The sequence below is a fragment of the Colias eurytheme genome, chromosome 2 (genome assembly GCF_061535395.1).
Source record: "Colias eurytheme isolate Ceu_HAF_F1 chromosome 2, ilColEury1 Martin Lab GWU primary, whole genome shotgun sequence".
Taxonomy (NCBI): Eukaryota; Metazoa; Arthropoda; class Insecta; order Lepidoptera; family Pieridae; genus Colias; species Colias eurytheme.
This window is the reverse complement of record NC_142981.1, coordinates 11,439,961-11,455,490: the sequence shown is the minus strand read 5'-3', so window position 1 is coordinate 11,455,490 and position 15,530 is coordinate 11,439,961. Positions and strand designations below refer to the sequence as shown.

The following is a 15,530-nucleotide window of genomic DNA, read 5'->3' as shown; positions in this document are numbered from 1 at the left end:
AATTACTTTCCCGAGTCTCGTAGTATTGAAAGTTTATTTTTTGTAGTTATAATTTTATATCCTGTAAACTATTAACTAGTAACTATTAAGCAAAGTTTTCCGTTTTATCTGTTTTGTTTTATTCTGTTACTTTTACGTATTTGAAGAGAGATAATTAACAAATAATCGTGTATCTCACAAGTCACGGGGTGAATAGAGGTAGAGGACTAAAACTCACGTATTCTCCACACACGCACACATTTACATAAATTCCATTAACCATTTCACTGCTAGCTCCTGTAATATAGTTATTTAGGTATTTTTTCTTAGACCGATCATTCCTTCTTTATTTGCGTTTTATTAATTTAGTGGAGTCATTTTTACCATTTCTCTGCACTTTAATATTTGCGTTTCGCTATTTGAGTATCGTATTTAGACGTACACGGAGGTTCTCTGTATATTTTTATTTACGTTGTTATATTAATGCTTTGTACAAACTGTAATTTTGGATAATGCATCTTCTATACAAAGTATGATATCGTCTAGGTGTCGCACTTTACGTTGTATGGTCCAAATGTCTCCCTTCCGTATATCTAATGATCATGCATGCAATGTTGTTTGTCTGTATTAGCATAGTAATTGTATACTACAGTGTAGATGTTCACAAAACCACACAGCACCGTAGTCACCCTAATGATACAACTAATTCTGTGACGTCGTTTTCCGTGTTGTTTATTAGAACTATAGTTTTGTTTAAATTATCATCATTTAATTCTATTAGATTTTCTAATTCTGAATGTATTTCTTCTGTGTTATTTGATTGATGTAACAAGTTTTTATGGATGTTTTTAAAACAGTTTTTATTAAGAAGTTTTCTTTCATCTATAGTTTGAAATATTGGTAAATCTTCAAACTTTCTTCCAGTACTTTAAAATTAAATTTTGTTTACTTACATTTAATATCATCAGTAACCTAGTTTTACCATTCTAGTATTCCTATAGTTAGTCGTAGTATAGTCGAGCCTATTCCCTAAAGCCCATATACTAGTGCACGGTGAACATTTCCAGCTGTTCACGCTGTGGTCGTGGCTGCCCGTGCGCATCACCATGTACCAGCCCGTGCTGCTCTATACCACGGAGGAGCATGGATGTTCACTTACCACCTTCTACGTGCGAGTGGAACACCATGAACCGACTCTGTTGATGATCAAGACGTGTAATAATGAGGTGAGTGAGGTCGGGGGGGATAAAGACGTGTAATAGTGGGAGGGGCCCAGGAGTATCACCATGTACCAGCCCGTGTCTATACCACGGAGGAGCATGGATGTTCACTTACCACCTTCTACGTGCGGGTGGAACACCATGAACCGACTCTGTTGATGATCAAGACGTGTAATAACGAGGTGAGTGAGGTCGGGGGGGATAAAGACGTGTAAATAATAGGTGTGGTATCAAATGGTACTAGCCGGTGTTGCTCTATACCATGGAGGATAGATTTCTGAATTAATCAATTATCTGCAGAGTAAAACTAAAATCAAAGAAAATCACTTTGTAGCACTACTAATTACTAGTGCTTCACTTCCACTATCTTATAAGCTATAGTTAAATTAAAGATCTTACTAATTACTGTCGAATCAAATAGTCGAGATATCATTTGTTATTGTTTAATCTAGGCAGCCATTTAAATAAGTGTAATTGAATAGTCTTGAGTCATAGTGAAAGATGCCCAAAATTTGGTGACTGTAAAACTAAATCTTTACTAATCATCCAATCTTAAATATTTCAGGTATTCGGTGCGTATTGTTCCACGCGATGGTTCGAGAGAAATCAGAAAGACGAGAGAGGCAACAGACAAGCATACTTTGGCACCGGAGAGACATTCCTCTTTAGGTAAGTCGGTTAAAATTTTGTTCTTATTAATGATTACTTTTTTTATTTATAAACTCATATAGAAATGATGAGGTGATGGTTTATTTTATTTATTTTCTAGACTAATATGCAAAAAGTAATTAATTGGTTTTGGTACTTGTAATTCTTAGTTAATTTATTAGTATTTAGTTATTAAGTATTTTAGCTGATGAACATTTTAATAATTGGATTACGATATATTAAAATGTTCATTCATGTCTCAAGTTTTAATCTTATTTTTAGTTTGCTAATATTTTCTTTGCAGTAATAGCTCTACTTTCTTTCAGTTACTTATTTATTTATTTCTATTCTCTTTATTACTTAATTATTTTCGGTAGCCATAAACAGCTCTTTGCCATTTTTATAATTTGTTACTTATTTGCATTCTACCGTCATAAAATAAAATTGTTGAACGAGTGTAATATTCGTTCAAAAACTTTATTTATTTAATATTTCGATTTTAAAGCATTTAAAATGCTGTATTGGTGTGAAATTTTTAAAGAATAGAAACAGTTCTGGCGAAAGAAGAGGGTTCGAATCCCGCCGATTTTTTCTAAAAGATAAACCGATATTTCTATAGCAATTGTGATCATGAGTACACCTTTTAGTGTGGCTTATTGCATAAAAGTTGTATCTCAGTTATTTTATTTTGTATGGCGGTAGAATGAAATTGGTCCTTCGAGTCGGTAGCAATTTCAAATCTATTAGAAGTAACGCTCTTCGGGTAAAGGCTTTTTTGCTTGTTTGGTTGCTTTTTGTGTTTTGTTCTTTGTATGCTAACCTGTTACTTTACTGTTCATTGTCATAACATTATCTGTAGTGGGATCTATGTTTAACATCGCTTTTGTATGCGTACTAACATTTTCTTTTGAAGTGAAACTTCTTTAGGTAAAATTTCAAGGTCGCAATCATGTAAAATCAAAGTCATGGCAATACCGCGATCGTCACGAAATAGTGTATAACGACGACTTTAGTATCTTTGAATCTTGCCAAAGAAGTTACACTTCTGACACGTGTGCTCGGCACACACGCTCTTTTCTACCTTATATCTTTCTATCTCTTATTCTTTCTTTTACTTCAAACTTGTATGTTATTTGTTGTTATTTAAATATTAAACTAAATATAATATTAAATAAATAAAATTTATCATTATGTAATTAAATTAAGAAATGTATAGATAAAATATATAATTAAGTTTCATGTTAAAATTGCTCATAGATTGAGTTTAATGATCATTTGTATGTTTGCATTTCAATATTGTTCATGATTGGGTGTATTCATAAAGGTGTTGCCAGTTTATATAGGGTTAGGAAAACAATACATTACACATTATTTAACACACACACATAAATACCGAAACAAAAATAAAGTTTGTACTTATTACTTTATTTACAAAGTTTTAGTTGTATACTGTACCAAAACGTTGAACAAATAAAATAATTCATATGTCCATGCAAAACAGTACTCAGTACAGTAAAAAATAATTTGGAAAATCCAAAAGCGCACGCCTCATAATTTTTTTTTAATAAATATTTATTAATTATTATTTTTGTTTATTTAATAACAATTAAACCACATCGAATCAGACCCTGAAAAATGAAAGGGTTCTATTCCTGAGCATACTCAAGCGTAAGAGAAAAAAAAAAGACTCGATTAGTAAAGTATTTCGGTCGCTATCGTGTTAACAAGAAAAAGGATCCGCACATACAGACACACGGACGTCCAAGACAGAACTTTTTTAAACTGTTTTTTAACTAGTTTAAATAACAAAAATGACATCAAAAATATCATGAACGTTAAAAATAGTGTTTTTTCTTAATATGTGTGTGTATGTATTATCTTACAAGTGCAATGTATGATACATAAAGACATTTTAAGTTTGAAAAATCAGATGTTTTGCGCGAAGTGACAGTAGTACCCACCTCAACGCTTCGCTTATGAGGCGTGCAATAAAAATTCACATATACCAGTAAAAGGGTACTAATTATTCTCTCATATTGTCATTGCTAATGCTAAGGATTGGTTGTTTTCTGTTTCGAATTCAAACAAAAATAACTTTTTTTTTAACCACTAATGGTTAGCACTAGCAGTAATCTTCATCGATCGATATAATCATCGAACTAAATAAAAAGAAAAACAAACCGTACCGACCGTTCTTTCGTATCCACAAATACAATCCAAAATTAGAAACACAAATTAAACAAAAGACCAATTAAAAAGAAAAAAAAGTACACACTGTTCTATCAAAGACAATCATTTATCCAAAAAAAAAGACGGGTTGCACTCCGGGAGTGCCGGCAGAAGTGAAAATTTGATTATTAACGTTGAGCATGTTTGATATTTTGGAATGGTATCCGTCTTACGCTTTTTCGATCAGGTCACGTGTCCTGACGCGAGTTTAAGATTTTATACCCATTACAGAAAAAGTGCTCAACGCCGCTAAAGAAGTTTTCACTTCAAAAATGTACACACTGTTCTATCATACCCACAAATACAATCATTTATCAAAAAAAAAAAAGCTGGCAGCACGGTATGTGTGTGTGACACGTGTCGCTTGCAGCCTGTACCCGGAGCGCGCCAAGTACCCGTGGGTGGGCTGCTCGGCCGGCGACGGCAAGGACGAGCGCCTCTCGCACGGCTCCGAGCTGTTCATGGCCGCCGACTCCAAGATGATCACCATCGGCGGCGGGTCAGTCACTAACACTAGACATGCCAAGCCAAGTGTGCATGACTTGCCACTTGCCAAATGTAGTCGACTTGCCACTTGCCAAGTGTACTTGACTTGCAACTTGCAGCCTGCAGCCAGTACGAGCAAAGTATCCGTGGGTTGGCTGTGCGTTGGAAGAAGAGGGGGAGGGGAAAACAACGTACGGCAACTCACTGTTCATGGCTGCTGATAATACAATGATCACTATTGGCGGCGGGTATGTATGTTGACTTACAGCTTGCAGCAGCAGCGAAGTATCCTTGAAGAGATGGCCGAGAAATGAAGCAAAGAGACACCGCCGTTCAAATCCGCTGGTAGCACTATGTTCATTGTTGGAGGCGGGTAAGTAAAACTTGGCTGGTCGGTCAATTGCACCGTTGGACACAACTTGAGACTTGCAGCTTGCAGCGTGTAAAGTATCCTTGGATTGAATACATCCTGAATGATGAGGTAGGAGATGTGTATATACCAAAAACATACACTAAACTAATATGTATTCATGGTCATGGATGATATTATAATTACTCTTGGAATATAGTGAGAATGATTCGATTCTATAGAGGTCCAGAGAACCGGCGAAAGAACATCATAGAAACTTTACAAATACATATCTATTTTAAAATCAAATTTCAATCAAATCGGTTCAATTACACATCCATTTAAAGTTACATATTTATTAACCTGATAATAGACATGTTTTTTTTTCTTTGTATATCAATATTAATTAACCTAATTAAAACATACAAGGCCTAAAATTAACAAATACCTTGTACACACAGGGACGGGCAAGCGATATGGATGGACGAGAACATCCGCTACGGCAAGACGGATCGATGCTCTACGTTCAACAATCCACCTCTATGTCCCAGTGGGGACTTCGAGATACGCGTACTTGAGGTCTATGGGTTTGCGGGCGCGTAAATAGCCAAGAAATGAACGGTGAAAGGTCATGGTCAATTGGTCTTGGGCAGGATTGGCCAGGATTGGTGAAGATGGGCCAGGATTGGTGAATCTTGGTCGGGATTGGTGAATCTTGGTCAGGATTGGTGACACTTGGTCAATTGACTATGACCCGGTCTGTTTACTATATTTGAATCGATTTGTTCCTAGTCCACTTTGATCGGATTCTGTCAATTGACTGAAGCAGTACTGTTTCAGTCAATTGAGAGATCTTGTCAATGGGCTTCGATCAAATCAACTGTCCCACACGATTTAATATGACCTGGACTCTGGTTAGTCGATCGTTCGTCAAAATGGCGGCTCACAGAAGGTCAAGCGTCGATTAGTACGACGGTCCACGGAGTGATGTAATCTCTTTGATCCCCGAGTGATGTGATATTGCGATTGTAACTTCGATGTTTCATACTTACGCTGATACAGATTTTGGCTAAGTGTTGTGATTGCTTGCCGGTCGAGGTCGTCAATAAGTTTCATAGCCGTTCTAATCCGTTTTTATCTCAGCGATCCGTGTATATTTATATCGAGTTGTTACTAAATATTGCTCTATAACACACTTATAATACAACAGTGCGTATATTTTTATAGAGCGGCCGCTAAAATGGGTGGGAATGGCGATTTATTGATCACCCCTTGCCGTCTGAACAGACTGTGTAGAATTAATCCTATATTTATTGAAAACCCCGTAGCGAGTTACCTTACAACACAGCTGTCCGTACAAGACAACGAATACGGGGACTTTAGGTTGTTTCTTTAATTATATGAATATAATATATAGATGTATGTAAGTACAAAATGGATGTATCGTACCTACTCTGATGTATTACGCTTATTGTAAAGCAATATTTGTTGGGCCTAGCCGTGGGATAGTGTAATGTGAACATTCCAGTGAAATTAAGGTCCGCGAACGAGCGAAATATATTAACCGCGAGGTTCTATTGGCAACGACAGTATTTGATATCGTATAAATTATCGCTTAAGGCTTCGGTGTGATTCGCTCTTTGCTCACAATAATGTACCAAAGATGTTTAGATGTTATTGGTCTGTTGGCGAATGCTCATGATCGTATCGGGTACGATAAAACTACGCGCCAAAACGGTAATGGAATAAATTTGAAAACAAAAATACACTTTTTGCGGGTAGTTTTATGTGCTCTGGTCCTAGAACGCACAAATCGCTGTTTCTAATCAGACATATCTTAAAATTTCTATTGCATATTATGTTAGAAGGAAATAGAAAGTTCGAGAATTATTCGTCATTAGCTATTCGCAACAGACGATAAACGGTCGCTGCAGGAGTTGTTGGACTTTAACTAAATTAGGAATAAAAAATTTCCGATACACCTATAAGTTATTAATCATATCGGGGATTTTATTCGCAAAGCAATAATCTTCTGCAGCGATCGCGTAAAGATTGGCAATAGACTCTGCCACTCCAAGCATTGTTTAAAGTATTATTTATCTGTATTTCAAGGGTTATGTGCCAAAAGTGGACCATTGGGGAAAATGGCTGGTTTGGTATTGTCTATGGTATATCGCTTATATTCAAGGTGTTTACACAGATCGTGTGTAGTTAAAGAATAAATTAAAATTTTGACATTCTAGATGTTTGGATGTAAATGTTTTTTCAACGTAGGTGTGCCGAATATTTTCCAGTTTTATAATTACAGCATGTAATTGTTCTAATGAAATAAAAGTTTACAAATGATATAAACATATCCCTGTCAGTACAAAGGGGTTGCGTTCATATCGCCCGCGGCTTGTTTTGTCTACGAATTGTAAATATTGTTCCCGCCACGTGCGTAGTGTAGCGAAACTGGGTGTCGTCACGGTACTACATGCATGTTTATGAAGCCTAAGACTTGTTTTAAATTCAGATTATTTATGTAATTTATTGTGTAGGTAACGAGTAATGTTTATATTGTATATTATTGATTTTGCCTCTGCGAAATGTGGTTCCGGTCACATGACGTCTCAGGGGAATTATTATTTCGCTCAATTGTTTGAGTTTGTCGCCAGTGGCGAGCGCCATTTTGAACGTCGTTACATTTGAAAATGGCCGCCCGCCATTCGGAACGCGGTGTGCGTTATATTTATTTAAGCTGTCCGCAGAGAGGCGCCACTCGCGATATATTGCTGTTAGCTATTTGTCGTTGATCAGTGTAAAGTCTAGTCTTTATCCTGTTTTTTATTCTATATCGATATAATATCTAAATATTTACGAATTGATATTTAAATGATGCGTTTCGCCCCGTTCGGTGGCGCGTAGGCTCGTGTTAGTTAGACTAAGTACATGTAAAGTATACAGTTATTTGTTCTCCCTTTCAGTATTGGTGTATGTTGTATGAGGTTGACTAGTGTGAATGTATGCGCTGTTACGAATTACGTACTGTTACATTCGAATAGTTTAATGCCGCCGATCAGCGGCGGCGCAAACTCGTTTATTGTAATGTGAATGTTGCTTTATAATGTCTACAAAATATATAATCCCATAAAATTGATGTTGTTTTCTTTAAAATATCCTTACCTTTAATTTATAAGTACTCTAAAAGATATAAAATCTACTTTATATGTAGTATAAAAGCTACTTTACAGTGAAATAGAGACAAGAACAGTTTTATGATAACAGTGGTAATTGTTTTGAATTCCAATTTCTCGTAATGGAATAAGATTTAAGAATTCTTTATAATCTCTGTAAAACCATCACAAAACACTTTGGGGTTCGAATCCTCATTATCAAATTTTCTAATACTTTGTCAGTTAATAATACTAAACAAATATTATTCAGTAAGTTCTATGCCTATAACAAGCATACATATTATAAATGTAAAAGTATTTTTCTTTTCTTATTTTACAGTCGCAACAGACTGATTTTAGGGTATAGTTTTTGTGTTGATGGTAGGGACCAAGTAGGGACTTGAAAGTGACATTTCTAACCGTAATAAATTATCTCAGCCTATAATTATTATTTGTATATCATTCAATCAACATTGATTGGTAGTTTGTAAAACAGATATGAATCAGTCAAAATTTTGCTAATTACCATAGATGGCGCTTTTAATAAAAATGCTACATGTACATATTAATTATTACTTTTAACTTCCTTTGACCCCACAAGTAGAGGCTACTATAAAGAATGATTTGTTTCTGTCGGTTACAATAATTAAAGTCAATTTTACTCAAAAACTATTTGGCTGATTAGTGATTGTACAATTTCGATTTATAATTATTAAAACGTTATAACTAGCTTTCTACAAACTACTAAATTATATTATAATAAAACCTTCCTCCTGAACCACTGTATAACAGGATATTTTCATAGCTCTAAGCCTTTTACATTACATACTATCGGTCAATTAAGGAAAGCTGGCATGTTCACAGTACTCACACTTATGCAATTTCACTTACAGTATGTTCAAAAATAAATGCGACTCTAGTTTCATTTTAGACTTGAATTGTAAAATGGTGCGTTGTAGATAAATATATGCAAATATAATTATGAAAGCTCTCATAATTTACCTGTAAAATTATAATTTAAAAGTAAATCAATTGATGAAGTTAATTATTTATTCTAATAATAATCAATTGGATAAAAGTATTAGTAATCATTCAATTATCAAATAATAATTAAATTTCAGGTCATAAAAACAATACAAATAACACGTGCGCTTACTCCCAACACACGGATGGTTGTTTTGATAATGATTTAAATAACGGGCGTTTTTTAGGGTTCCGTAGCCAAAATGGCAAAAACGGAACCCTTATAGTTTCGTCATGTCCGTCTGTCCGTCTGTCCGTCTGTCCGTCTGTCACAGCCGATTTACTCGGAAACTATAAGTACTACAGTGATGAAATTTGATGGGAATATGTGTTGTATGAACCGCTACAAAAATATGACACTAAATAGTAAAAAAAAGAATTGGGGGTGGGGCCCCCCATACATGTAACTGAGGGATGAAATTTTTTTTTTCGATGTACATACCCGTGTGGGGTATCAATGGAAAGGTCTTTTAAAATGATATAAAGTTTTCTAAAAAACATTTTTCTTAAAGTGAACGGTTTTTGAGATATCAGCTCTCAAAGTCGTAAAAAGTATGTCCCCCCCCCTCTATTTTTATAACTACGGGGTATAAAATTCTAAAAAAAATAGAGGTGATGCATGCTAATTAACTCTTTCAACGATTTTTGGTTTGATCAAAGTATCTCTTATAGTTTTTGAGATAGGTTGATTTAACTGTAATTTATTATATTTGCTGCTACGGAACCCTTTGTGCGCGAGCCCGACTCGCACTTGGCCGGTTTTATTTGATAATGTGATAACTCTGATTATTAATTAGTAATTTGATTTTTGAAAAAAAAATGCCGATTTTAGTCAAAATTTATATTTTTCTAACAAGATCCTTATCATCCAAATTTCCACCTTAGTGAGAAAAATTGACATTTCTAATGAAAATGAACAAAAAATTAAATGATTTTATTAAATACTGTAAAATAGTCTATAATTCTTCCATTTACTGTATCACAAAATTCTTCATAGATTTTTAGATATTCGTACTACACCAATTACATCACCCTGTATTTATAAACAATTGCAAAATATGACACATACATAGGCCGGGAGATACTGACACAAAATTTCGGGTCATTTGTAACAGAATGGCGGTTCTACAGAGGTCTTATTACGCAATGACTAAAAGAAAAATGATGGTCAGAACTCAGAACGCTGGTACCGGTGGACTAGTCGCGTGGGCGTTAGTCGAACTCGTCGGATAAATAGCGAAAGTCAAACGATTTGTAACACAAAAATTTTAGAATTCACCGATAGCCCATAAAAAGATGTAGGCGGTAGTGTCATGCCATACTTTTCCGGTGTAACTTACAGCCCCCCATACCGACGCGATGCGTTGATTAAAAAAAAAACAATTCAAACATTTGTACCAGGCTAACTTTTGCACAGGTAATCATCATCGTGCAGACATTTACGAAAATCGCCATGCCATACTTTTCGGACGATTCCAAATGGCCACCATACCGCCGAAAATCTGCAAAAAAAAAATTTTTTTCGCCAAACAATTTGTACCAGTATTGCATTTGGATTTTTGGAGAGTATTTGATAAAATGTGACCATTATTATATTTGCCATACTTCTAGTAGGGGGAAAAAGTGCTGCCATACTTGAAAATTAATTTATTCGTCACGTTTCAAAAATACGACTGTACAATACGTAAAATAATTTTTTACAGTATGGGATCATTATATTCTGTTTGTTTGTATACAATTCTACCTAGAAAAAAATATAGCAGATTGCAAACATGGGGTGGATGATTGTAAGACTTAAGCCAAAACGTAAAAAAAAAATGAAAAGAATTGGCGATTTGTACCAGTACGGCATTTTTGGAAAGTATGAGGATGATGCAACGTGACCATTATTATATTTGCCATACTTTTAATAGAGGGAAAAATTAGTGCCATACTGCTACAAATCGTTCAAACTACGAATAAAATCTTACAATAAGAAAAAAATCTTATACACATTCGCCACCTCCCACAGGTATGGCATTATCACACTTCTATTTATAATCATTCAGGAGTTGTTGAAAAAAAAATGTAGGGTGGTACAAATCGTTTGGCGAGAAAAAAAAATTCAAAAATTTGCAGATTTTCCGCGGTATGGCGACCATTTGGAATCGTCCGAAAAGTATGGCATGGCATTAGTAAATGGCTGCACGACGATGGTTACCTGTCCAAAAGTGAGCCCGGTACAAATGGTTGAATTGTTTTTTTTAAATCAACGCATTCACGTCGGTATGGCGGACTGTAAGTCACATCGTAAAAGTATGGCATGACACTACCGCCTACATCTTTTTTAAGGGCTATCGGTAAATTCTAAAATTTTTGTGTTACAAATCGTTGGACTTTCGCTATTTATCCGACGAGTGTGACTAACGCCCACGCGACTAGTCCGCCGGTACCAGCGTTCTGACCATCATTTTTCTTTTTGTCATTGCGTACTAAGACCCCTCTAGACCGCCATCCTGATACAAATGACCCGAAATTTTGTGTCAGTATCTCCCGGCCTAACATGTGCAATGTGTAAATGTGTTGACGTGCCAGCTCTTCTTAATATACCTATATATTCGAAGTAAAAACTTACCGAGTTCTGTGCAATACATACCTATCAGCTATCTATATAATATACTAGCACAGAGCAACTGTATACTAGCTTAGCCCCGCGGTTTTACCCACATTGCTCTGCTCCTATTGGTCTTAGCGTGATGTATATAGCCGATAGCCTTCCTCGATAATTCGGCTATCTAAGTTCTAACATCGAAAGAATTTTTCAAATCGAACCAGCAATTCCTGAGATTAGCGCGTTCAAACAAACAAACTCTTCAGCTTTATAATATTAGTCTATATTATGGAATAACACAAAAAAATTGGTATACCAATATTTATTTCGTATTTATAAACAGGATCTTTTTACAATATAATCTTAAACTAGACAGGTATATCATTATACATCCACACATTACTATAATTGATTATCACAACACTAATCTGTTGAATTATGATAAATATTAGATGATATTCAATACAACCCTTTACATATTGCAATGGTTAATTATCTTATTAATTACTAACTGATCCGCGCAGTTTCACCCCCGTGGCTCCACTCCTGTTGGTCGTAGCGTGATGATATATACCCTAAAGCCTTCCTCGATAAATGAGCTATCTAACACCGAAATAATTTTTCAAATCGGACCAGTAGTTCCCGAGATTGGCGCGTTCAAACAAACAAACTCTTCAGCTTTATAATATTAGTATAGATAATACATCTCCAAAAAACACAACCTTCATAGTTTTAAGCATCTTTAGGGTTGTATTACATATTGAGTAGTATATATCATGTCATAAGCTTTATTTACAAATAACTACAATACTAAAAAGGTAGGCGGATGCTTCATGACTGATATATACCAAGTTCTATTTTAGTGGTCAAGAAATTACATATTAGAATATAGGACCACAACATTAAGCTCATATCACATCAATAGTTCATATTTATCAGTGATTTTGAAGCAGATTCATGAATGTATCAAGCAAATAAATAAAGTGTAATCATTATTCCTCCACACTGAGCTTAAAAACTTCAAATTGAAGAATTTTTATTTTGTAAAGTTTCCAATAAGAAAAACTCTTTTTGCATAAACAACTTTCACAGTATGCAATTGTAATGTTTGTGCCATTTTTCATATCCCTTTCTTTAACATTTAACCATTTTTAACCTTGTTCTTGCAACTCGCTCATTTACATTACTTAACAGAGATTCATCCTCAACAAAATTCGTAATTTCATCGTAGTCATCAGTTACTTCATCCAAGAGCTTCACCAAGTAATCCTCTTTACATTTCTCCATGTAGACAAACATTAGCGTACTCAATGATGTTTTAAGCTGATTGGAAAGTAAAACTAAGTCCTCCGGATCATTTTCGTTAGCTTGTTCTTCCGCGTTAAGCATGTAATGCAGAGTTTTCCACATTCTAAAGCTTTGAATAAAATAATCTTCAAGATCACTGATCTCATTAATATTCAGAATGTTTGTCACAGATATTGTTGAAGCAACTATGTCCACTAAATCCATGTCAATTTCCTTCAGATTAACAAGCTTGTTTTCATAGTATTTGAAAGCTAATGAAATCATTTTTAATGCATCCCGCTTGTTGTCACTGAAAATGCCAACTGATTTATCAAATCCAACAAGATTTAAAGTCACTTGTATACTTATTAGAAGAATTCTTTCAAATTGCTCTCTCTCACAAAACTCCTTGTGTTTCTCTGTGACTTCAATGTAAGCAACGATCAAGCACTCGAGTGCTTCCACACTAACAAAATGTCCAAAGAAATCTGATCGGAATTCTTCAATATTGCAGTATGAACAGATTGTGTTGAAGTTTTCCAGGGCATTCATTAACACATCCCTGTTTGATGAATTCCTTAAAATATAATATAAATAATTCGAATAACCAATTTCAACAAAAAGTCTCATCCAGATTGGAATATGGGCATTATCACCCAAAAACAAACTGGAATTTATAAGGCGCATCAACTGAATAAGGATCATACTGTCATCCGACTTGATGCATTCCATCACAGATTTAAGAAATGGTACCATAGTGAGTAGTTCATCAACAGCTTCTTTTTGGCAGCACATGTTTGCAATGATACCAACTACCATTTCTATAACGCGTGGTGACTCCACTATAGGCCAGGCAAAAGACAGAAGATTGAGCACATCATGCCTTTGCAAAAAGAGGACCACATCTCTCTCTGCAGTCATATCCCATAAAGTACATAGATCATCTTCAAAAGGCTGTCCATTTATCTCCTCTTTCAGTGTATCGAGGTTAGCTAGTTTCAAAAGTATTTTTAAAACAAACCGCTCACTGTATGCCGTATCTCCGATAACGTCCCCAGTAACTTGGTTTTCGTCATTTTCCATTTCTTCAGGTTTTATTGTCAACATATTGAATAATATAGATTAAAAGTAACTCTGAATCAAATTATTAAAGAGTTAATAAAGGTAGAGACCGAACCCCCTTAGAAAGTTTGAATTAAGTTGTTCACTCTTTATTTAGCGTCTAGTGCAGTTAATACAATATGTACTCCCACGCTAGATACCAAAAGCGAACTGAAAACTTGAAATTCTTGAAAAGTGAAAAATATTTCTCATATGTCAAAAGTCAAAAATCTGAACATCAGTAATGGACAGCTGACAGCTGATTGAATGCACCACAGAGAAAGTAATAATGCGCCTTGATTTGTTAATCACTGTGGTTATTCATATCAACACAACTTATCAACGCTCGAGTGTAATGCGCTTATTCGTGGCTTATTCACTAAATTCAGAAGCAAATTTATGAATTTGAAGCTCCTGGTCACGCTATCCTTAATTTAGAAACTGAATCAGACAATGAAGATTACGAGTATCTACGAACCAGTGGATGCAAAAATTAATAAATAGGTATCTACGACTAGCTGCGCTCCGAGGTTTAACCAGCAGACAGCAGTGCTCCGCTCCGTGTTAGCGTGATGATATATATAGCCTATAAGCCTTCCTCGATAAATGGGCTATTTAACACCGAAATAATTTTTCCCGTAGTTTCTGAGATAATAGCGTTCAAACAAACAAACTCTTCAGCTCACAGCTTCAGCTTTATAATATTAGTAAGTATAGACTATAGATGAATTCGAAATCGTATATTTTCTGGTAATAGAAAATTTGTATCATGAATCATGATTTTGCTCAACCCCGCTATACTCTCGCCATACAGAAATCAAATGATTTTTTGAACTAAAACTTTAACATTTATTTTCTATCGCACTCGTAGAATAATATTTACATATTATCATTTTCAAGAGAAAACAACTATTAGACTACAAGCCCGCATAGGACAAAAATATGGGTCAAATGAACCACCAGGGGACATATCTAGAACGATAGCAGAGCAAAAAATAATAAGATTCATCACTATGCCGTCACTTGTAAGCTGTCCAACTGAGTGCAGATGAGAATTGAAAAGTACAGGTAGACTCGGTAAATTTTGGTCATATATTTTTGTACGGCATTCTTAACCATCGATAGATCCATTAAAAATAATAAGAAACCGCTCAGTGCCGTACAAAAATGGTGGTCCACCAAGTCGGAATTTTTATTTAATTTCCGAGAGTTACCGGGGGTAAATTTGGTCATTTGACCATGTACGGCATCTGTGTCATACTATTGCTATACTGCTTTTAATCCATTATTCCGCAACGCCGTACAAAAATCATGGGGACAAGGGGAAAAAATCGAGAGTTGCAATCCCCTCTCTTTCCCCACTCCAGGGGGTCATTTGACTAAGTACGGCTTCGGTTCCAAAACATTATCTAGCACTCAAAAGTACTATTAAAAACAATGCCGTCAAAAAATAATTGTTCTTT

At 35.1% G+C, this 15,530-nt stretch overlaps 2 protein-coding genes across 6 annotated transcripts in view; one reads left to right on the top strand and one right to left on the bottom strand.

The window, feature by feature from the left end:
- sky (GTPase-activating protein skywalker) overlaps window positions 1-8,040 on the top strand; it is a 103,300-nt gene extending 95,260 nt beyond the window's left edge. For all 5 annotated transcript variants that reach the window (XM_090116116.1, XM_090116130.1, XM_090116108.1 and 2 more), the window contains 4 exons: window positions 1,047-1,205; window positions 1,765-1,868; window positions 4,447-4,575; window positions 5,373-8,040. In XM_090116116.1, the coding sequence (XP_089972242.1) occupies window positions 1,047-1,205; window positions 1,765-1,868; window positions 4,447-4,575; window positions 5,373-5,514 (534 nt within the window). In that variant the 3' untranslated portion in view covers window positions 5,515-8,040. The remainder of the gene's footprint in view (window positions 1-1,046; window positions 1,206-1,764; window positions 1,869-4,446; window positions 4,576-5,372) is intronic.
- A 3,954-nt stretch (window positions 8,041-11,994) lies between these two features.
- LOC149910694 (uncharacterized) lies at window positions 11,995-14,296 on the bottom strand. The gene has a single exon (XM_090116056.1). It carries the CDS (start codon window positions 14,071-14,073, stop codon window positions 12,814-12,816), a length of 1,260 nt encoding a protein of 419 aa, XP_089972182.1. The 5' UTR covers window positions 14,074-14,296; the 3' UTR covers window positions 11,995-12,813.
- Window positions 14,297-15,530: the final 1,234 nt, after the last annotated feature.

What these genes read in the sequence shown, in the direction of transcription:
- LOC149910694 (XM_090116056.1), bottom strand. Translation starts at nt 14,073, where the DNA reads ATGTTGACAATAAAACCTGAAGAAATGGAAAATGACGAAAACCAAGTT.